Genomic DNA, 23,239 nt, shown 5'->3' with positions numbered 1-23,239 from the left:
CTCTCTCTCTCTCTCTCTCTCTCTCTCTCCCCTTCTTTTCTGTATTTGTATTTCTCTCTGTTTATCTATTTTCGCTATATCTTTTTTCTAGGTTCGAGTTTCTGAGTTTCTTTCTGTCTGTCTATATCTCTCTCTTTCTGTTTTGTAGTTCGTGTTTCTCTCTCTCTCTCTCTCTCTCTCTCTGTCTCTCCTCTTTTCTGTATTTGTATTTCTCTCTGTCTGTCTATTTTCTCTATATCTTTTTTCGAGGTTCGAATTCCTGAGTTTCTTTCTGTTTGTCTATATCGCTCTCTTTCTGTTTTCTAGGTTCTTCGTGTTTCTCTCTCTCTCTCTCTCTCTCTCTCTCTTTCTCTCTCTCTCACTCTCTCTCTCACTCTCTCTCTCTCTCTCTCTCTCTCTCTCTTTCTCTGTCTCTCCTCTTTTCTGTATTTGTATTTCTCTCTGTCTGTCTATTTTCTCTATATCTTTTTTCGAGGTTCGAATTTCTGAGTTTCTTTCTGTCAGTCTATATCTCTCTCTTTCCGTTTCCGTTTTGTAGGTTCTTCGTGTTTCTCTCTCTCTCTCTCTCTCTCTCTCTCTCTCTCTCTCTCTCTCTCTCTCTCTCTCCTCTTTTCTGTATTTTATTTCTCCCTGTCTGTCTATTTTCTCTATATCTTTTTTCTAGGTTCGAGCTTCTTTCTGTCTGCTATATCTCTCTCTTTCCGTATTCTAGGTTCGTGTTTCTCTCTCTCTCCCTCCCTCTTTTCTGTATTTGTATTTATCTTTGTATGTCTATTTTCTCTATATCTTTTTTCTAGGTCCGAGTTTCTTTCTGTCTGTCCATATTCCTATATAGGTGACTCGCTTACAGAAAGATAAAAACGAATTTTTTTTTAAATGTTAAATTATGCATATATTGTACATCAGAATCTACTAGTCATAATAGTTGCCCCACCTGATTGAACCATCAGGTACCTTTCGTAGAATGAACAACACTATCAAATTTTGCCAAAATTGTCTATTTATCTATCTATTGATCTATGCCTAAATCTCATTCTTTCTCCTTACCTCACTCGTTCAACATTCTACCTATATATCTCAGTTTATTTATCTGAATAATCTATCTATAAATCTATCTATTTATAAATATAGGTATAAATATAGAAATAGGTTGAAAAAAAAGGTGGGGAAAAAAACATTTATACGACTGATATGCTTGGTCCCAGACTTTTCACATAAGTACCGAATGGTACAAAAAATTACCACAATAAAAATGAAGAAAAAAAAACCTCAAATAAAAATACACTGCTATTTGGTAAATAGAGTCAAGTTGAAATTATGAACTCAGAGAAAGCCAATTGTAATAAAAATAAATAAGCGTTGTTCATTACAATTATAATAATAATAGTAAATAATTTAACAACTGTTTGTAACTGTGTAACAAAAATGTATGAAAGATATATACCTCTTCAAAGGTATATAAATTGTATAAATTCGTTCAATTGTCAATAGATTTTCTTCAATGAAAATAATGCATTCTTCAATTATAACATTTATTAACAATGCAAGTGTAAGTTTATTGTTGTAATTTATGACTCGCGTTTTCATAATTATAGTTATTAATTATGGTATACATCTGTTTCACACATTAAGATCATTTGCTTAACAAAAAATTTTTTAATTAGAGAAGTTTTTAGTTGATTCCTGAATTCGAGGGAACAAAAGGCTGAAATAAATATCTATCTGAAACTGCCAGTAAAGAGAAGTTTGTAGGTGTGGCAGAATACACATTGAAATGGGTTCCTTTCTGTAAATTTTAAGCGGCAAACTTTTTGATGAAACTAAATTTTTAAAATGTAAAGTCCTGACGTCACACCAAAAACTTGTCTCGCATGTTTTTCAGAAAAAAATGGGAACTTCCGAATCACTCTTTTTAAGAAACCAGACACCACCAGTCGTCACCAAAAATTTCACAAACTCACTTCTTTCGCTTTCGAACATTGCACGGTTGAACAGGACGTGGTCCCAATTTGGTGCAGAGGTGTTGTCACAAGGGCTGACATTGCTTTCCATGATATTGAACCTGTGGGGGTATTCTCTATTCTTCTCATGACCGGATATGAGCTGTGTTGTTTTATAGGTGATTTTAATGGAGGACAACTTAGGTGCCTAAAATAGTCGGGAAGAAGTCCCTTTTGGAGAAGAAGCCCATAGATGTTCCCACTTCAAAAGAGACTCGGCGGCCAATTTTTTTCTCCATAAAACTACTCTCCTTGCTGTGCTTGGTGCTCGTAAGTAAGATTCTGGAAGGTTCTTATCCTGAGATGCTTGTTGGGCTATGTCTGCTCTTTCGTTACCCAAAAACCCTACATGAGCTCTAACCAAAGCAATTCGAATCATGTGATGGTCAGTTCAAATTTGTCTCACCTCCTCCAGGCAGTGGCACCAATCATATTTTATGCAATGCAATGACTCAGTTCTGAATTCGACAACGTCACACCAAAAACTTGTTTCTAATGTTTTAGAGAGAACGAATAAACACAAAAGTAGCATATAGTAGAGTGATGCTAGATTTAGATGACAGAGTTCATAAGTTTGGAAAAAATCAATCTGCATTCAGCCTGGGCGTCGGTGGCCGCAACGGTTTTAGGCGGTGACACGGCGCTCATCACTGTAAGGTAAAGGTCCCGGATTCGAATGCAGGGCCGCTGGATTCGAACCCGACATACTTACAAATGGGCTTTTTCTCAAAAACACCGGCACCCCGAGGGTTGATATAACCTCTGCTGCTGCGAACCCTCGTAAAATAAAAAATAAATAAATAATATAATTCAGCCTTTTTTAGATGATCCGGCTGAATTTATCTTGAACAGATAAGTTATCAAAAATAAATTTAAAAAACATTTAATATATTTTAATCAAGTTTTAAATTTTGACCGCTTTTTTAAAAATATTTTAGCCAGTACAGCTTTGAAATTTTAAATGAGAACGAAATATTAAATAACGTAGTGGTAAAAAATTATAAGGTAGGCGTCAAAGAAATACAATACTTTGGGCCCGTTATATATTCAAGAGAAATTCAGCCGGGCCTTCTAAAAAGGACACCCTGTATATGTGTTAATTTATTTCTATGGACATCGGACAAAAAAAATTTTTTTAATCAGCCTGATAGCGAAATTAATGAGACAAGGAAAAAAATTAACACACAAAAAAAAGAAACCGAATCTAATCGTGAATAATGTAATGATTTCGTAGCGCAGGTCGAAATAATTGGATTGGTCTGATGCTCATCGCACTGTGAAACAGGAATCATTAAACGGTTTGTTGCAATTCTTATTCCTAGGCTGTTGCAGACTGCAGCAAGATGTCTTGATGCAACGGTTGTACGGCAATCGACAACCGGCCCGAAGCCATCCGATTTCGAGAGACAAAGCAATTGATGCTTTTCAAAAGCACGCCCATCCTTTACAAAAAGGTGGATCAAGTCACAACTGAAATCATTAGATAGTTGTTGTTTTTAAGTTTTTTTAATATAATTTGTTTGTGTAAATTCGGAATGTTCAGAAATCACGTAGATATTGTTATATGATTTTTGTACTTTTAAGAGGAGTTACCCGAATAAATTTTGTTTTTCATTATTTAATAATGCAATTTTAAATTTTATTTTCTTTTAGTTAACTTTCCTTCGTTTGACATGACTATATATGAAAACTAGATATGTAGTGTAATTGTTTTCCTATGTCTACTTAAATATTTACAATTTTTTTGTGTTACAAGTGTATTTACATATGAAAAATTAAGATTTAGTGTAAATTTTTTCTTATTAATATGAAAAAAATTATCGGCTTTGTTTAAATTGGACCTATTTTTAAGTCAGGTTGTGAATTAAACTTCGGTTTAATATTTTATTTTGAACTTTTAAATAGATTTAATAAATAGATACATAAATTGAAACATTTTAGTACTTGCATTGGAGCATTTCAAACTTTGTGATTTCGGATTTTTTTTTACCGAGACTACTTTAAATTTCGAGAATTTTTTAAATGACCTGTAAATTCTTTTTTATTTATGCAAACTACATTAAGAGACTTGTCAATTTTATGTTAGGAAACATAGAAATTTTGAAAAATTACAGAGTTTATAAGGAGAAACTTGCTTTTGTTGAATATTTTCAAATCAAACATATTGTTTGGAAATGAGGCTGTCGATTTTTTTAAAAATATTCTACCATGTTACATGTTTACCATGTAATTTTTACTTAATTTTATATCAATATTTATATATAATAACTTATGTATCAGTGTAGATAATTTTTGAGGTAACTTTTATCTTTAAATCTTGAAAACCATAGAATTTATGATATATTGAATCTAATTGTTTGAAAATAAAGGTTTCGAGTTAAAATACTTACTTAATATATTCTTTTTGTACTGTACTGTATCACTATGGTTTTGTTTTTTATTTATAAAACACCACAAACCTTCAAGCTTATGATGACTTTTGAAAAAATTGATACTCCAAATGATTAAGTTATGAAGGAACAGAAGTTATGGAGGTAATTAAAAATTTTATACCAAAAAACACCATGTAGGGGTGTTATAAATAGCACTAGACATTTGGCTTATTATAAAATATTACCACATAGTATATAGTAAGTGTTATAGCAAAGGGATCGATCCTGATCACTGAAAAAAGGCTTCTGTCATAGCCCCATGTGAACTGTAGCGCCAAGTAAATTTCGAACTATTAGGTTGCTGTCAGTTCGAGGCAAAGTGCAATAAAAATAATAATGCCCAAATGATACTGTTTTCAGTATTATAAGTATCGACCACTTTTCCATTTACGAACACTCTGGAACAAGGTAGGGTCTTGAAGAAGAAAGCAAATTTAGTTGCTAGTGCCAAGCTTTCGACCTATTTTAAAGTCATCATCAGGGCAAATGGACCGCCAACGATCGTGGAATTGATGGGATTGAGTCGGACTTCAGGGAGGTTTGAGATCGCCTGTAGGAGTTTGGATGTCAATCTGTACACATATCTGAAGTTGTTTTGCCCTGATGATGACCTTAAAATAGATTGAAAGCTTGGCCGTAGCAACTTAATTTTCTTTCTTCTTCAAGACTGTACAAATGATAGTTACAAGACTTGCTCAGTTATAAACAATTCGGTTGTAAACCCTAACGACGATAATGGAGATGAACAAGAAGCGCCAGGTACTACTTACATCTTTGAACGTGGAAGGAGCATTTAATGCTGGTTAAACCAGCAATAAATACAGCTATTAAGAGAAACGAGAACTGTCCAAAAACACCTATTCCACTTGGCAAGAGCTTGCTTCAGCAACAGACGAGCTACTATGCCTTAGGAAACACGCGACTAAAGTCAAAAAGGGTTGCCCACAGGGTTCTACTTGCGGACCGGGTTTATGGGACATTTTGTATGATTCGTTGCTGAAACCTGAATTGCCAGCTAATTGCAAGACTTTGGCATGATTACTTGCGAAAATGACACTATTGAACTTCAAATCCAGGTACTTTGCAGCTTTAGAAATAGACAATACACGGACTAAACAGAACAAGATTGTTTTTCAATTTATCAATTGCATGTTCCTAATAAAAGAAATATTCTTGGAAACAAATAAAATATAGGAGGTAAAAGTTCTCAACTATTTAGAAGTGATTTTTGATTCTAAAGTGACGTGGAAACCAGAGGTTTTGCAACTGCAAAAATTCTAAAATTGGTCTTTCAAGAATAGCCATTGTCTTGAGGACTTGGTCTTGAAGTTCTTCGATGCATAGCTTTCTCGGAGCTATTCTACCTATGCCCTTATAATAGAGCTTAGATGAAAGCGATAGACGTTAAAAAGAACTTGAATTAATTATACTTTTAATCTAAGGTCTTGGTTAGAACTACTAAATCTAGGACGTGCTAGGACTAGAATAATAGTTGGTCTGCTGGCTGGACGCTACAGACTCCGGAGGCATATGTATAGACTCGGAATGGCACAAAACAAGCCTGTGCAGATATTGCCAAGAAGAAGAAGAAACAGCCGGACATGTCAGAACAGGCTAATCCTGGGAGAGGAAAAGCCAAGGCCTGAAGGATACACACGGGAACCCTTGAAAAAACTTTGGAGTCAGGTAAAAAGCTTTAAGCTTAACGAGGAGCTCTAGATTTAAAAAAAAAATGGAGATGCACAATAGATCGTATAACCTATGATTCATATATAATCTAATCTAACCTAATGTCTTGGTTGTGATGAAAAAGTAAGTATTAAAATAATAATATAAAATAGTAATTAATATTAAAATAATTAATACGGTCAATTATGATTACTATTACTAACTAAATACATATATGGATTAATGTTTATATAATGTTGCATTTGTAAATAATTAAATTACTAGGTGTATGTGATTAATGAGAGGGCCGATATTGGAATGTCGAATACTCATTGGCCATAAAAGTATGGGGGCTGAAATGAATTCTACTGATGGTTGCCGCGGATATAAAAAAAAATATATACGTGAACACTTATTGAATTGATCGATACTTGTTCGTTTAGCTGAGTCCGTCTAACATCGTGGGTTTAGATAACACAAACACGTTTCTGCTTCTGTTCCACAGTGAAGATGGCGTGAGGCCGAAACGCGTTTGAGCGTAGGCCAATTTTTTCGTAGAGGATACTTCAGCAGTGATGACAAAAAGCCCAGATGAAGGACTTCTAGCTTGTTGCAAGGTGATGACGAGAATTTGCTGGGATGGGAGCTATGAGCTGCTTCCTGACAACAAAACTGCCAATTCCATAAAATTTGAATTGAAACCGAGCTCCACGTCATCCGAGACAATACATTGTCTCATTTGTTTGGTGGCTCAAAATTCTTACCTCACCACAAACTTCCGCCCGCCTTGACATTACATTGTATTATTTAAATAAGAGGACTTAGAATAAGTTAAGTGACCGACCTCTTGAAAGATGAAAAGGATTCTTGGAAAACTATCAGCAAACCTGGATTTGAAAGCATTAACAAATGACACGCCAAAATTAATTATTAATAACAAGTAACATTTTTGCAGGTGACCGACTGAAAGAAACCGTTTGCAAGAGTTTTGTTATAAAAAAAACAATGAAACTTTGTGAACTACAGCTGAGTAAAATTTTCAGATCCAACGCTCCTCATAAATCATGTATTATTGATGTATTATGCTATTGTTTAAGTTATTGTTTTTTATTAATTGTTTTTGATCATTCTGGTCTGTCTATCCTCGCTGCATTGTTCTGCCAGACATGTTTCATTTTTTCGCAATCTTAAATACTAAGACCAAATAGGCGAAAACAGGCAATTAATCAATCAAAATTAGTCCATATTTGCTTTGTGGCCATAATTGACTATATTAATTATTCCAATTAATTATTCTTTTTATCTAAGGTTTTTGGTTGAGATGAAAATTTTTAAAAATATTAAAAAATGCTTTCACGGTTTGAAGTGTGGTCGTTTCTGACTCTTTTGGTCCGCCAAACTTGCCGGTTTGGTTAGATACACGCGTTTCTGCATTTCATCATATTGATTGGAGGGTGTGTGCGTTTTAACTTACTCCATCTTGAATTTTTTCTTAGATTCGTAAATTTTATTTTTTCGAAAATTATGGCTACGTAAATTATTTTAATCAACACAAATTAAGCAGAGAGTAAAGCAAAGTTTTTTTATTACTAATTTCTTTTCGATTTGTTAATCCACAGAGGCCTATTAAACTACTCGAGATCCTTTCTCATCGGATTTAAGTTGACAATAACTTTCAAAGGAACTTTCGACGGGGGGGCCGGCCAGATGAAAGACTGTAGAAAGTGAGTCAAGGGTGTTCTTCATCCCAGGATTCATCCGTGTTACGAGCCCGGGGGAGCACGAATAGCAAACATTGGGAAACCCCACTAATAAATCAAATATCAGTGCAATCGGGTGGCATAAAACTGTCAATTTTATACTTCGATATCCAATTCGTAAACTACGGTTAATGGGGACGAACATGTTACATGCATTTTTAAACTGAAATTGCAAGTCTTATATAAATTGAAACAAAGCTCTTATACTCTCTCTCACACACTCACACACACACACACACACGCACGCACACTATTTCAATGTTAGCCAACGTATTTCATAAGGATAATTTAATTGAAGAGGAGTGTTAACGACAAAAAATTAAATGTCTTTTATTGGGTTGTCCTCTGTATAATAAACTGTTTACGTTTAATGGATTATTCTTTTGTACGAATGTCAACCGTTTTTAATCCTGTTCTAAACAAAAATGTTTGTTTACCTCTGTAGCATTTCGTTACTTGGGAATAATTCAGTCTTTACTAAGATGTCAACGCGTGACTTTCGCGTAATTTCGTTTTACGAGTTTAAACTCGGCCGGAACGGTGCCCAAACGGCCAAAAACATTAATGAAGTCTGGGACTATGGCAGTGTAAGTGACAGCACCGTTCAGAGATGGTTTAAAAAATTTCGAGCAGGAGACTTTAGCCTTGAAGACAAAAAAGGTCGTGGAAGGATTTCTTCCCTAGATGATGTTGATCTGCTAGCTTTGGTCGAAGAAAATCCCAGGACAATCGTTCAACAAGTCCACCGACGCAGAACACCTTAAGGCAGTGGGAAAGGTGAAAAAGGTCCAAAGTAGATTCTCTACGGTAAGCAGACGATCTGAGCAGTGGGCTCAACAAAGGAGAAGCAGTACCACATTTTCTAAAGCCCCAAACTCATAAAAAAGGTTATAACGACTCTTTGGTGGGCTTCATTTTGGCTTATTGAACTGCTACTTGAATCTTGGCGAAACAATCAATGCTGAAATGTATTGCTCTTTAATTGAAGCAATGCACCAGAAATTATTATATTATTTATATTATTGAATTATTATTATATTGAAGCCATCTTTGGTTAATTGGAAAAAGCCTACGACTACTACAACGCTCGGCCCCATGTCTCACGTGTGACAACTCGAAAAATGTTGGTTTTGGTTATGGAGGTTCTGCGTCTGCCTCACTATCCTGTTTACCTCTCGCCTACTGACTACCGGTTTACAACATAAAAAATTTATTGATGAAAAGTCGTTAGAAAATGCGTTTAAGGAATTTGTTAATAATAAAGATTCAAATACTATTCGGAGGGTTTCCGAACAACCAACCCAACACAGCCCAATTCCATTCTCCATTTTCCCTAAGTGTTTCAAATATGCCATGTTAAATATATGAAACAACATGTATTCATTTATTTATTTAATGTTTATTTTTATTTATTTATTTTATTTTTTGAACGTGAGATGATGGACAACTATGGTATAATTGAGACGAGGTTAAAAGTCCTGGAATAATGATGGAATCGGTTTAATCAGGAGGCAATTTTGTCGAACGTTACGTCAGACTTCCGCGTCTGATCGAATGGCAGCAATAACGTACAAACCGGGATGACGAGGGAGGATCGAAATTGCCAATATAATTATAATAACTAATCGGCGAATGTGTACAAAATTGACATCATTATTTATAAATGTGTTCCCCGTTTCCCCGTATTTGAAGATTTTTAAACTGCATTTGTTTAAGACCGGCGGAAAATGCAGTATTCGTTAAAATGTATGTTTTATTCTATTGTGAACACATTCCAGTACAAATATTATATTGTTATAACAGTGGACTTTAGATATGTACATTTGGATTTGGGTTTGGATTTGTACGAGCTCAAATCAGCACATCTACGTGCAAGTATGGCCAATATTTGATTTGGATTTATATATACTCAAATCTCCCCCATGGATTTACATATGTACAAACGTTTACAGAGTTGAGATTATCACTTCTCGCAATCTACCGTCAATTCCAGCTTTTTTTAATTTACATTAAATTACCGGTAGGCCTAGAGGATTACCGACCCCATGTGTTGGCAGTCCGGAATCTCTCCTCGGTTTTATACGTCCAGCCACCTTGATGTTGGTCTTCGGGTGATGCCAACAGCGAGGCCTGTAGCAGGCCCCTAGCTCATGCAGATCCATTCACACTCTCACTCAATCTTAAATACATTATTTCCTATTTACATACCATTCACTCAGTTACCAATTATATCTAACCTAATTGTACGTTCATGGGGTACTCAATATTCACACTACACATTCACTCTAGTAAATACATTCACACAACCCATGCTAGAGGCCCAAACCTGTCATTACTATATACAATAAAATAATGAATCACAATATGGGACCCAGATAATTGCCGCCGTGCTCAAGCACAATTTTCATATCGCCATTCCTACATGCTCTCCATATGGAGCGAAGGAATTGCACCCGTCAATTAGGTGGTAGGCAGTGCAACCTATTCAGAGGGTTTCCGAACAACCCATACGTCCGAACCTTTGTATGTCGGATACATAGGCCGGCTTTTGCACAAAAGTAAATGTGGGTCTATTTCTTATGGCTTCTTCTTCTTGTCAGGTCCTCGAGGGCCACCTATCGACTGTGCTCTTGATACGTGAAAGACAGAGGAGCATAATTGTGAAGCGATTGTTAACGTCAATAACTAACATTTAATGTAATTATAAAATTTCCGATTTTTTTATGTTTCATTTTATCTTTTGTTACTAAAATTTTGTTTTACAATAAAAAATTCACTTTCGACATCAATACAGCTGGAAATGAGCTGAATGCATGATATAGGCTGACCTGCATGCTGATTTAGATGAACATCATGAGATTCTGCATAAACATAACGACAAAATACAGTGTTGTAAGTATGTGGACCAAGGTGTAAGATTATTACATGAGGAAATTACGGGATAAACACTCTCTGCGGGAGCGTCGGTGGCCGCAACGGTTTAGGCGTTGACACGGCGCTCATCACTGTAAGGTAAAGGTCCCGGGTTCGAATCCAGCGGCCCTACATTTTTTTCAAAAACACCGGCACCCTGAGGGTTCATTTTACCTCTGCTGTTGCGAATCCTCGTAAAAAAAGAAAAAAAACACTCTCTGCCAATTGATAACAAGGGTCATAATATCACGATCAATTTAAGCAGGGAAGAATCTCTTGGGATGACTAAAGCTTAAAACGAAACGGTAGACAATCCCATACTTTTGGCTATAAAGGATAATTAGAAAAAGCATCAAGGCGAAAAAAAAATTAAGAGCTGGCCAAAAACTCACTCTGAAAGATACAAAATTTTGATATACGTATTGGAGAAGCCAGAACCTAAGACCGTACCATGGCCAGAATTCTAATCGGTTTGAACCAAAATCAGTGTCATGCAGATGCGCGTACAATTAGTTCAATTTGAACAGAGGAAAATAATCGTCAAATGTTGGTTGAAGTCTTTGAAGTGCTCATAGTTACATCGTCTTCAATCGTACCGGACCAGTTTGAACTGCGACTAACGAGGAATGCACATAATTATCATGTTTATTGACATTGGTATATGATCAGATCGACGATGGTAATTAATTCCTGTCAATTGCGGCCTATGGAATGAGCAAAGAGAAGATGCGCGACTCTACTAATAATAGTTTTTTACATTTGACATTTTTAAAGCATAAGGCTACTAGTTGAAGTTTATAACTAATAATACTAAATACTGAACACAGATGATCAAAACGTTCCCACAATGCGTAAGACAAACCAAAAAGAAACTTAAATTACAGCGGTTTTAACGGCCGGGTACTTTATAGCAATCTCTCTGAGAAGCTGCTTAAGCCTCCAAACATTAATTGCCGTGGTAAAATGCTTTGGGATTTATATTACAGATAAGTGAGGACAAGTAACAAAGGTAAGCTGCAGCTCTGACAGGGTTCGTCGTGGTCGGGCGATGAATTTAAAGTTCAATTCAAATTCCTTAGAAGTTCAATTTGAAAAGGAACACTCTTCACTATCCGAAAAATGACCAACTTTGAAAACTAGAAATATTTTTGGGGCAAAACCATTTTAATACTTGAACTCCAAGAACAGATTCATAACAACATAATCCATTCGGATTATGGCTCTGAAGCAATTTCAGTATTATTAATTACATGTAAATATTATAATCCGATTCATTAGTATTTAGTAGAAACTATATTAGTGCCAATTTTAGTTGATGATGATAAACGAATTTTCTAGTCCCCACTATGTTATCGTAAAACTTTTAATTAAATGGATTTCATTAAAACACTTATCATTTGATATTCAGCTCGTTGCAATACAGGATGTTAGCTCCTCGAGCTATAAACTTTGCCATTCAAAATGGAACCAAAAAGTCCCCATTAACCACGGTCCGAATCTCAACAGTTTCGGAGTTATTTACCTTTTTCTGATTTTTTAAGATTTTTTCAAATAAACTTGCTTCAAATTAACAATGATAACTCCAAAACTAAATGGTTTCGGACAAATCCGTGGACATATTTGAAAATACGTTAAATACGTTAAATTTCCAATAAGACGTAATCAATCAAAACCTTTTATTAGTTTTGGACAAATCCGTTGAGATCTTTAAAAAGTTCGTTAAATTCCCAATAAGATATGATCAATAATACTAAACTTATAAGCGTTGGTGAAATAAGCGTTTTAGTAGACAGAACAAGTTGCAGTCGTGTTGGTAAATCAGTAAACACTTGCACTATTTCGGTTTGGAACTCAAATTAAAAAGTTTAATAATAAATTCATTCAATTTTTTTTTAATTTTCCACCTTAGTAATCTGTAAACCACGGTATTTTTCTTTTCCTCCATCAATTTCTTCATCTTTGAAAAAGTAATTAAAAAAGCAATTGCACCACTAAAAAGGATATTAAATGTAGTACGTTTTTTTGAAATTTGCTGGTCTCTAGATTTGGAAATAGTAGTTTAAAATCACCATAGTACGTTTTTCAACTTTGAAAATTTTTTTTAAAGTTCTCGCTACTAAAACGCTTATTTCACGAACGTTTACAAGGTTAGTATTGATCACACCTAATTGGAAATTTAACTTACGTTTTAATCGTATCAACGGATTTGTCCAAAACTGTTTAGTTTTGGAGTTATCATTGTTTATTTGAAGCAAGGTCGTGAAATTTTAAAAAATCTGAAAAAGTGGAATAACTCCGAAACTGCTGAAGTTCGGACCATAGTTAATTAGGACATTTTGGTTCCATTTTGAATTTAGACTGGCAAAGTTTGTGACACGAGTAGCCGAACACCCCATATAGCACCACCAAACAATTGGTTCAATTAGTTCAGTGTGAAGTTATTATAAATGTCGGCAAGCTTTCTGGCAGAGACAGCAACACATTGTTAATCCGAAGTCAAAAATAAAAACGAGATGGATTTCTGTGATAGATATTGTCTATTTCTGTGATGGACGAAACTTTAGTCATAATTAGTGAAACATTATTCAACTTGTTCCAACAATGAATTCTTTTCATATAATTTTTTGCAAGTCGATTTCCTGAGTATTGTACGTTAAAAAAATAGGGACCATAGTTAATTAGGACTTTTTGGTTCCATTTTGAATGTAGAATCTACTGGCAAAGTTTCAAACACAATTAGCCGAATACCCTGTATAGTATAGTACACATTATCTATTAGTCAATCCTTTTTAAAAAGATAGTTCCTACTCACAGTAAGATCTGTGAGTAGCACTACTACTTACTGTGAGTAGGAACTATCATTTTAAAAAGGAATGAACCCCACACTCATTCTATTTCTATCATTTCTATTTTCTATTAGTTATCGGCCGATAAATATCGAGTGGTCATCGCCAGCCATCTTTGTATTAAACGGATAATTCTGCTGGGTTTTTACTTTCACGTATCATTGTAATTGACTCTCTCTGTAACTTCAGGTTATCAAATTACTAATAAAAAATAAGAACACATATAATTACATAAAAACAAATAAATAAAAGTTTCCACGTGCCCGTATAGCCCCCGCAATACTAAGTGCATCATCATTAAGTTTCAGCTCTTAAACGATAAAAACGTTCTTAATTACACTAATGTTATTTATATTACTTGTAATACAGTAAATTATTTTATAAATAGTATTATTTATTTAGGAAATGAAATTATTTCATAGGTGAATCGATTCTTTTCTGTCGGGGAGATCCTTTATAGTAAAATTCGGTGAAGGATTATTGGCCCCTGTCTTTATTAGGGCCAGTATTGTTTCTGGTATTTTTAGTAGCATTGGATCTATCAATAAAAACTCTTCATTTTCAATCTTAGCTGACGTAAAAATCTCTCTCCCAACTTCCTTATTTGAGCAATGTACTTTACTGAAGAAGGATCTGGACGCTTTCTGGTCTTGGTGCGATAATAACAATAATAAATTAAATGAAAATAAGTGTAAGGTCATACGATGATAAAAAAGGTCACGAATGAACTTGACTTGTTTGTTTACAAATTCAACGATCATCCCATTGACGACGTCGGTTCTATCTCCGACCTTGGGGCTATTTTTAATAAGAAATGCGATTTTCGTGACCACCTTGAAACTGTTAAAAAAAGCCCAGGCCCTGAAGATGATCTCAATAAAGATCGAAACGTTGGCACGATAAAGAAAATGTTTTTCTGAAACCTACATCACACCAGACCGCATCTCAGGATTTCTGAATAATTATAGTTACAAAAAGCATTTAAAACTTGGTCTTCATTAAAAGGCAGACTGTTGATTTTAAAAATGTATTTGCCACAAAATACATAAAAATTCTTTCTACCAAACGTTCCTTACCATTTGGAGTATCCATGTATGTATGGTCACCCGGATTAAACAGCGGTTCTCTCATGATTGAGAGGGTACGAAGAAGGGGCAATTAAATATTTACTGATTAAAATGAATGTACATGACAGTAGTGAGCTCCCTCATACTGAATGACTGAATTTGGTCGAATTGGACTCGTTGCAAGGCACAAGATTTTTTGACTTTGGCCTTGGTCTTATGGAAGATACTGAACAATAGGATTGATTCCCCTGCGTTAGTGGGTCCTCCAGCGCCGACTCCTCTCCCGTGAGGAGCTAATCTGTTTCCCAACATAGGACGAATTATGAATCGCAGTGCTATCTTTTTTACTATTTTTTTAAGGATAGTTCGGCACATTAATCTACATGGAAACGAAGAAGACTTTACTAGCAATAAAATAGTGATTCACTTGGCCTCAAGTTTTATTTTTATCTATTGCAATCATTATTATTAATGTGTGGTGATTAGTGACCGTTAATCGATATTTATTTAGAAATTATGAGATGCGGTCTGGTGTGATGTAGGTTTCAGAAAAACATTTTCTTTACATTGCCAACGTTTCGATCTTTATTGAGATCATCTTCAGGGCCTTGTGTTGCCTGCATTTCAGCAAAAAAGTTCTCTGATTGATAGCCGATGCGAGTTTATTCTCATCTATTCCGAATTTTGTTTGTTATGTATGTTTTTTACTTCTTGACCTTCAATATTGGGTCATTTGACCCGTTTGAACTCCAATAAAAAAAAGTAATAAATATAGTTTACATGCAATTTATAATATAATAAAACGTAAATTTGCAATGAATTTTTTAAGTTGTTTTTTTAAGTTCAAGTTGATCAGCTGACCTTCGGTACTCAACATTAAAAAAAAATTATTTAAAAAACCATGTGTCTTTTCATGTAACTTCAACATTTCCGGCTTAAAATAATTAATTTTTTTACATATTAATATCAACGGCAGATTTTGTTCATGAAAGTTGCATAAATTAGTCAATACTTTCTATATATTTTGTATATATTTTTTCACTGTTTGAAGGTAATGAACGGCATGACAAAGTTCAAGGCTGGCGTAATTTCTATTCCTTAAATTTTTTAACCTTTTTACATTGTTTTACAATGCGTATCAAAGTTTTATGCAAAATCGGTCGGGAACCTTTTAAATTTATTTCTCACAAAGAATGTTATCGCATTTGTAGACGTTTCGTGTCTCTGCCTTCTTTTAGCCAGTAGTAACCGATTAAAATTGAAATATAAGTTTTGTTTTAACTTATTGATTTTTATTATACAATTCCAATAGAAAGTTATTATTGTGCAATACCTGCTGTCATGAGGAATTAGAAAAGTCGACAGTCAACAAATTTTAATTGTAAAATTTCAAAATCTGAATTTAACTTTTATTCCTCAACAAACTAAATTCTCTCCTTCGTGTCAAAGAGAAAAGAGTACAACCGAACTAATTGCGGAAAGACAAACACCCTTTCCTCGTGAATCCTTGAAGAAAGTGAAGAAACGTTGCATCAGTGTATGAATACCGGAGTCGTTCTTTCTTATTGAAATCAGCGTCTTCTCTTCCTGACCCACTTCTCGTGATAAATTAATTTCACACAAGCTTAATAAAGGCGATTCCTTTTCAAAACAAAATGGCCAAGTATCGTTGGATAGTGCGTGGATTGTACGATGTTGTAAAAACACCGATTTTCAAGTTGTTAAATTTAGTGGTTACATAACAAAAAGCGATTGTGCTCCATTCAAAGCTTGTCCGTGTTCATTGATGAACGGATCGAAACTTATTTTTTGAAAGCAGGAATGGCACATTACATTTTAAAAGATATTTTCATATCCTCTATCGGTTGTTCAAGGAGGATTCTATAACTTTAGACATCTGATTGCACATAAATGAAGAAACGTGTACCATTAATCTAATTAGATGTTATATTGGCTATGGTGAGGGGAAAAATACGGCAGGAAACTTTGCAACATAGATTTCATTTGTCTTTCCGCAACTGGTTCGTCTTTTTTTTGTAAGAGAAAACACGTCCTTGAAATCCCTTTTAAAGGAAAATACTTTTGAAATTTTGAAACTTGGCTCGGGGATGGGCGAAATATAACACAGTTAAATGATCAGAAAAGGATAATTTTAGATCAGTTTCTAACGTTGGTCGGGTTGGGGACTTAATGGGTTCGATAACTTGATCTACTTGAAGATACAAAACGATACTTAATTGATAAGAGAATAAATTTTATGAGCTGTAGTGTTTTAATTTATTTTCTATGAAGTGATTTTATAATGTTTCTAGCCGGTTTTCGCTGTGTATGGGTCATAGGATGTTGATTGATTGATTTATCATCAAATCTGCACATACTTATACAGACATATACACACATGTACAGAGTCGAGCCTATTACATACACTTCTCGCCACCGGCAATTCCAGCTTTGGTTATTTACAATAAATTACCGGCAGGCCTAGAAAATCATCTCACCGGGAGTTGGCCATCCGGGGTCAGATCTCAGTGTTATCCGTCCACCACCGAGGGGTTGGGCTCCGGGTGATGCCAACAGCCAGGTCATTTCAGCCCCCAACGCATGCAGTTCTTACATCCAAACGCGTATACACTCTCACTCAATCTTAAATACATTATTTCCTATTTACATACCATTCACTCAGTTGCCCATTATATATCTAACCTAATTGTGGGTTCATGGGTCTCAATATTCTACCATCGGCCCTCTCACACTATACATTCACTCTAGTAAATAAAAATGCAAAACACAAATCTATCAGTACTATATACAATAAACCTGATTCCTCCAAAAATCGGAACAATGGACCCCGATAATCGATGCCGTGTTGAACTACACTTTTTTCATTCTCATATCGGGTAAAATTCCTAAGCGCTCTCTTTATGAAGCCAAGTGGTTGCACCCTAAAATTAGGTGGGCTTATCGCAACCCTCCCCTACATGCTGGACACATGGGCGGCTTTGGTCCAAAAGCAAGTGTCCGTGTGTCAACCTCGTGTGGCATATTCTTAATCAGGTGAGGATGACTCTTCTTCTGCGAATCAATCCTCGGGGTGCTACCTATTGCCACTGCTCTTATTACGCATTTTAAAAATCTGCGACCCGGATCGCGGTGGTTAAGCACAGAGGTCGAAAAGTGTTTTAGGATGTCTTAATAGCTCTAACGAACTTGTCACACAAATAACAACAAATTTCTAAGTTAGCTTTGCATTTTTGTCCAAATTGATGCCGTTTTTTAAAATCTATGTTAAATTGGCTAAGGAATGGAGCCATCTAATGAACCCTTTCAATCGAACTGCTGGCCGTTTAACTGGCAAAAACAAGATCTTTAGAGAATATTAAAAATTAACTACGCTTAACTAGAGATGGCGAATTTCACAAAATCTAACTGACATCAATAATCATCACATCTGAATTAAACAGCTTGTACAGTAAATACATTGTTTATTTTAAACCCCACTCTTAATTTTATTATTAAGTAATCAGCATCCAATTTGCCATATTTGTATCGGTTAAAATTAGTGTTTCTCTCTGAGTGTTTTGCAATCACATTTTATTCCTTGTATTAGTGTTAATTGTTCACCTTTTTATGGGCAGTATAGTTTGTGTTTTGCATATTGTCTAAATGTTAACCAGTTTAATTGTAAAATCGAAAGCCTGGTGGAAACTTTTAGGTTTTTTTAATCTATTTAATAGAAAGGACCACGGAAGGTTATGATTATCTCTCAATTGATGCTGCTTATTTCTACCAAAGTTAACCATTGTAAACGTATGGTTTTGCTGTCCTGTCCGTCGCGAATGACTTGCTGAGATAGAATAAATGTAACAGCCCTTGTCAATCATAAATTTGACATTTTTAAGCACTGGTAATCATAATGTTGTTGACACGTTCAACGAAGCAGTTCACGTGCTATTTAAATGACCCTTGAAAACTGCAATGAACCTGTTCCTCTGCAACTTCCTCTATCGATGACGGCATTCTAAAACCCTAGCCATTTTTCCTCGAACTGTTACCAATTTTTGCTTTAAAAACATTAATTCTATGGTTGTTTGTCCTTTGATCAATTCGTCCACTGCAACCTCTGTAGCAGCTAAAACTGCTTATTCCTTGTCAGCTATATCCAGAAAACCAGACGTTTGTTATTCATTGGGATAGAATGCTAAAAGACATGACGCTATCTTACACGTGTACTGGTAATCCAATGCTCGCAAAGGGTACAAGGAATCAGAATATACAACCATTAGATAACTTTTATGCCTGAAAACGGATAGATATATTACTTGCAAGCAGCTTGGCACTTTAATTTAGTGAAATAGAACTCAAGGAAAGTGGGTACTTTTATTTTTAACAGTTAAAAAAAAGTTCCAACCCGTCCGTTTTTTTTAAACCATCTATGCAGACATGAAGTTTGGGTAGCTTGCTTTTAATTTTTAAGTATTACTGTTCCCTAGTCAGATGTTTCGGTGAATTTTTGGCCAAGGAAATAAGTATTGATCGAATAGAGTGTTTGGAATTTTTGTATTGGGGGTATTGGTGTTTGTGCCTTGTAAAAGATAAGATATAATAAAAATCTTATACAAATATAATANATAATAAATATAAAATATTAATCTTATATAAAATATAAGATAAGAATATTCCAATGCAAATGTGTGGGTGTTTTACATGGGCATGTGCTAACTGTAGTATGCGCACCTTCAGGAAAGTCATAACTGAACGGATGACAAGATGAATAATCTGTATAATAGTTTTAGATTTAAAATAACTGGGAGGTAATCACCTGTAAGAAAATATATTTTTTAAATGGAACACAATTTTCTTCTGATTTTATTCGTCTTCCTCAAGTAAACGGTTTCAGCTTTTCTGCATCGTTGACGCTCCAGTATTTTCATCTTAGAGTCTAAGACTTGGTTAGCCATGGCCATGAACATCTCTTCGACGTTGACGTTTTCCTTGGCGCTGGTCTCGAAAAGGCGGATGCCCAGTCCGTCGGCGAAGAGCTTGGCGTCCTCCTCGAGGACCACCTTCCGGTTCGGGGTGTCGTTCTTGTTTCCTACGAGTATCTTGTCAACGGAGTCGCAGTTCTGGTCTATCTCTCGGAGCCAACGTTTTACGTTGGCGAAGGACTCGCCGTTGTTGACGTCGTAGACGACGATCACGCCGTGAGTGCTCCTATAATAGGTGGACGTTATCGTACGGAATCTCTCTTGACCGGCCGTGTCCCAAATCTGTATCTTGATCTTCTGACCGTTCAGGTAGACTGTCCTGATCTTGAAATCGACGCCGATCGTCGTCAGGTAATTGGGCCTGAACGTGTTGTCCGAAAACCTGAGCAGGAGTGAGCTCTTCCCGACCCCGCTGTCCCCGATGAGGAGCAACTTGAACAGATGGTCGTAGTCCTTCGACATCTCACTGACTGGGATCGTCAGGGCGACTCTCGCTGTTCAGTAGTAACATTCTCAAAATTTCTGACGAAAAGTACCTTACTGGATTCGCTCCTTCCTGCCTACCAACGTAAACCAATTTTCAAAGAATATATTTTATGCTATAAATTATAATAAAAATTGAAATAAACAAAAATCTTTTGTCTTTTTTTCTAGGCTGATTTTGAACAAACATCAGCCGGTTATTTATAAGAAAATGTTACGAATTTTCTATTTCTGCCTTTCAAGGATCTAACACCAACAAAGCCGACATTCAGTCATTAAACATAACCATCTTGTGCAGGATTGTTAAAAGAATATATATGTTTTACATGACCAACAAAGTTTAATGTGCGATAACGTATTTTTTCCTAAAATAAGAATGATTTAATTGAAAATGATTAATCTAAAAAAACAATGATTAAAAGTTGCTTGAAATTCTTTAATAAAAACTTCCTTGGTATGGTATGGTATGGTAGAAAGGATACTAGGAAGCGGGGTTGCACTCCCCAGGCACTGCAGCCTTCTGGCTTATTGTACCTTCCTAGTTCTCTAGTTCAGTGCAATAGACTCAATCCTTCTTCTTAGAAGTATCAGGTCATTGACTGTCGCTGCTGCAATTTGATTCCCTAAGTTTTTTCCGTACGTTAGGTTAAACCTCCATTGAGCTGTTGTTTCGCATTCGAAGATGATATGAGTGGCTGTTTCCTCCGCCTCATGTGTAGATGTTTTCTCAGACGCCAGTGACCGATTAGTAGTCCTACCACTCCTCTGAGTTTGGCCAGTGTTTTTGCCAGTCTCGGTGAGGGTTGTTTCATCATAAGTTTACTATGTCTAGCACCGCTAGAGTTTATCCACTTCTCCTTTTGTTTTGCTTGGATCCATTCTGCGATGGAGGATTCTATATTTGTTCTTGTTATCCCAAGAATAGGTTCGGGGCTTATGTATGGTCTTGCAGATCCTCCTCTGGCCAGTCAGTCTGCTTTCTCGTTACCCAAAATTCCCCTGTGCCCTGGCACCCAAGATATCATCAGGTTGTTGTGTTTCCCCAGGTTTTGGAGATTTTGGATGCATTCACTGACTAATTTTGATGTGATTCTTTTACATGCTAATGCTTTAATGACTGCTTGGCTATCTGACCTTATGAGGATTTTTTTATCAGTGTAAACTCTTTTAAGATTTTCCAGGGCACAAGCATTGATGGCATGTATTTCTGCTTGAAAGACAGAAGTGTATCCCTAAAGAGTTTGATTGCTCATGTTTTGGGCTTGTGCAGAAAACGCCTGATCCGGTTCCTTCGTTTGTTTTGGAGCCATCTGTGTACCATATCATTGTATCTGATGCTCTCCTGGTTCTTCCTCTCCTTTATAGTCTGTTGAGACTTTATAGGAAGTTGTGAAGATTGTACATAATCAGTCCCCATTTTTCATAATTATGGTTGTATACCCGAATTGTTTAATTCCTTTCCAATTTAGTTGTTTCTGGAGCCTAAGTGAGCTTTTCCTAGCCTCAAAACTTCCTTTACGTGTAAAGTATTTGAGAAGAGATATTAACTCTCGATTATTTTCGCTTATTTTCGCCAATGGCGTCCTATTTTTAATTGCCACATAGTCAATGTAGCGACGTTTCTTAGCAAAAATAGGTTAGGCCCTACTGCATCGCCTTCAAATGAGCCGTTTTCCTTTAATGGAAGATGACGAACTTAGAAAGAGAAATTAGCAAATGAGAACTGCTCGCTTTAAGTATTAGAACAAGAGAAAATATGGGTCCTCAGAAAACGTGTAATACGTAGCAAAAAATTTTTATAGTTTGACTCTGCATCACGATCACTGTGTATATGAAATAATTAATCATATTTGTACGAATTGCTTTATGGCAGATGAGGATGGAGAATTGAGCCACCGTCATCTGCTGGTAATGTTGAATTGGCGGTCGTCGACTATCGTGGTCCTTGGCTTCCCATCTAGTTTTCAACTCGTCACTTGTCGTGAGTGAACCCTTCACTCCGGATTTACATAAACGATCCCCGGTTCGACCGGTGAAGGTCGTTGCCTGATTATATGTAACCGGCTGACTTCTTTACCCGGTGATTATCCGAGATATTAAAGACATTTCGGTTGTTGAAAGAAGACAATTCGATTTCATAAAAACTGACGAAATTCTCTCTCCAAACGAAATAATCATTGAGCTGATTTCCTTAAGATTTTTTCCAAAGGGTCAAACCTCCTATACGATGAAATAAATGACTTTGCAACTTGAAAGACATTCACTACCATTCATGCCAAATTATCGCTTCGCTAAGAAATGCCATTTACTTAATGCAATAAACATCAAGTTGTCAAAGTCTTTTCAGTTTGATCAATTTTTAAAATATATTTATTTAGAAATCGTGATGCGGTCTGGTGTGATGTAGGTTTCAGAAAAACATTTTCTTTATCGTGCCAACGTTTCGATCTTTATTGAGATCATCTTCAGGGCTCAAAGTGTTTGTCTTCTGTGCAATTGTGCCATTCTTGCGTGTCGTGTCGAGAGTGATATAAAATATAATAAAATATAAAAGTTTTATTTTATACAAAATAATGTATAAAACACTAGATTCGTTCATACAGTGAACTAAAAAACTAACAAAAAGGTACTACCTTAAAAACAAAAGTTTTTTGAAGAAAAAATACAAATTTTTATTAACAACGAATTTTGGATTTGCTTTCTGGCATTCCAGCCAATGAGAAGGCCAAGAGGCAATATTAATTATATAAAAAAGTATACTGGAGTGAAGAGGGGATGCTCAATAAATATATAGTCACGAAGTAGTCACGATAGCTCAAGTGGTACAGCAGCGGCGTATTGAGCCAAAGGTCTGGGTTCGAATCCCGCACTGGCGCTAGCATTTTCATTTCAACCAAAACTTTCCATAAAAAAGATTAATTAATTGAAGGAGGTAATTTGGTCAATAGACCACTAAATATAATGGAATAAATATATAGTTTGAAAAAAGGAGGGATTGTATTTGTTCTTTAAAAAAACCTAAAAAATACTAAGCAAATAAAATTAAAACAATCTGAAGACGAAAAAGACATAAGCGGTCAAGCGG

General features: G+C 35.5%; 1 protein-coding gene and 1 pseudogene across 1 annotated transcript; both read right to left on the bottom strand.

Annotated features, from left to right (window-relative positions):
- On the bottom strand, positions 1-2,052 carry LOC106668295 (putative uncharacterized protein DDB_G0271982; the record flags this gene model as incomplete). The annotated part of the gene is made up of 3 exons (XM_014396908.1): positions 1,962-2,052; positions 565-647; positions 1-87 (listed from the first exon to the last, which is right to left on the bottom strand). Coding segments are annotated over exons 1-3 (261 nt in total), but the record flags the coding sequence as incomplete, so codon positions are not given.
- A 17,449-nt stretch (positions 2,053-19,501) lies between these two features.
- Positions 19,502-20,336, bottom strand: LOC106668383 (annotated as a pseudogene).
- Positions 20,337-23,239: the final 2,903 nt, after the last annotated feature.

This window comes from Cimex lectularius, unplaced genomic scaffold, assembly GCF_000648675.2.
Source record: "Cimex lectularius strain Harlan isolate CLEC.00 unplaced genomic scaffold, Clec_2.1 scaffold11, whole genome shotgun sequence".
NCBI lineage: Eukaryota > Metazoa > Arthropoda > Insecta > Hemiptera > Cimicidae > Cimex > Cimex lectularius.
The sequence above is the reverse complement of the archived record's forward strand: the minus strand, read 5'-3'. Positions and strand labels throughout refer to the sequence as shown.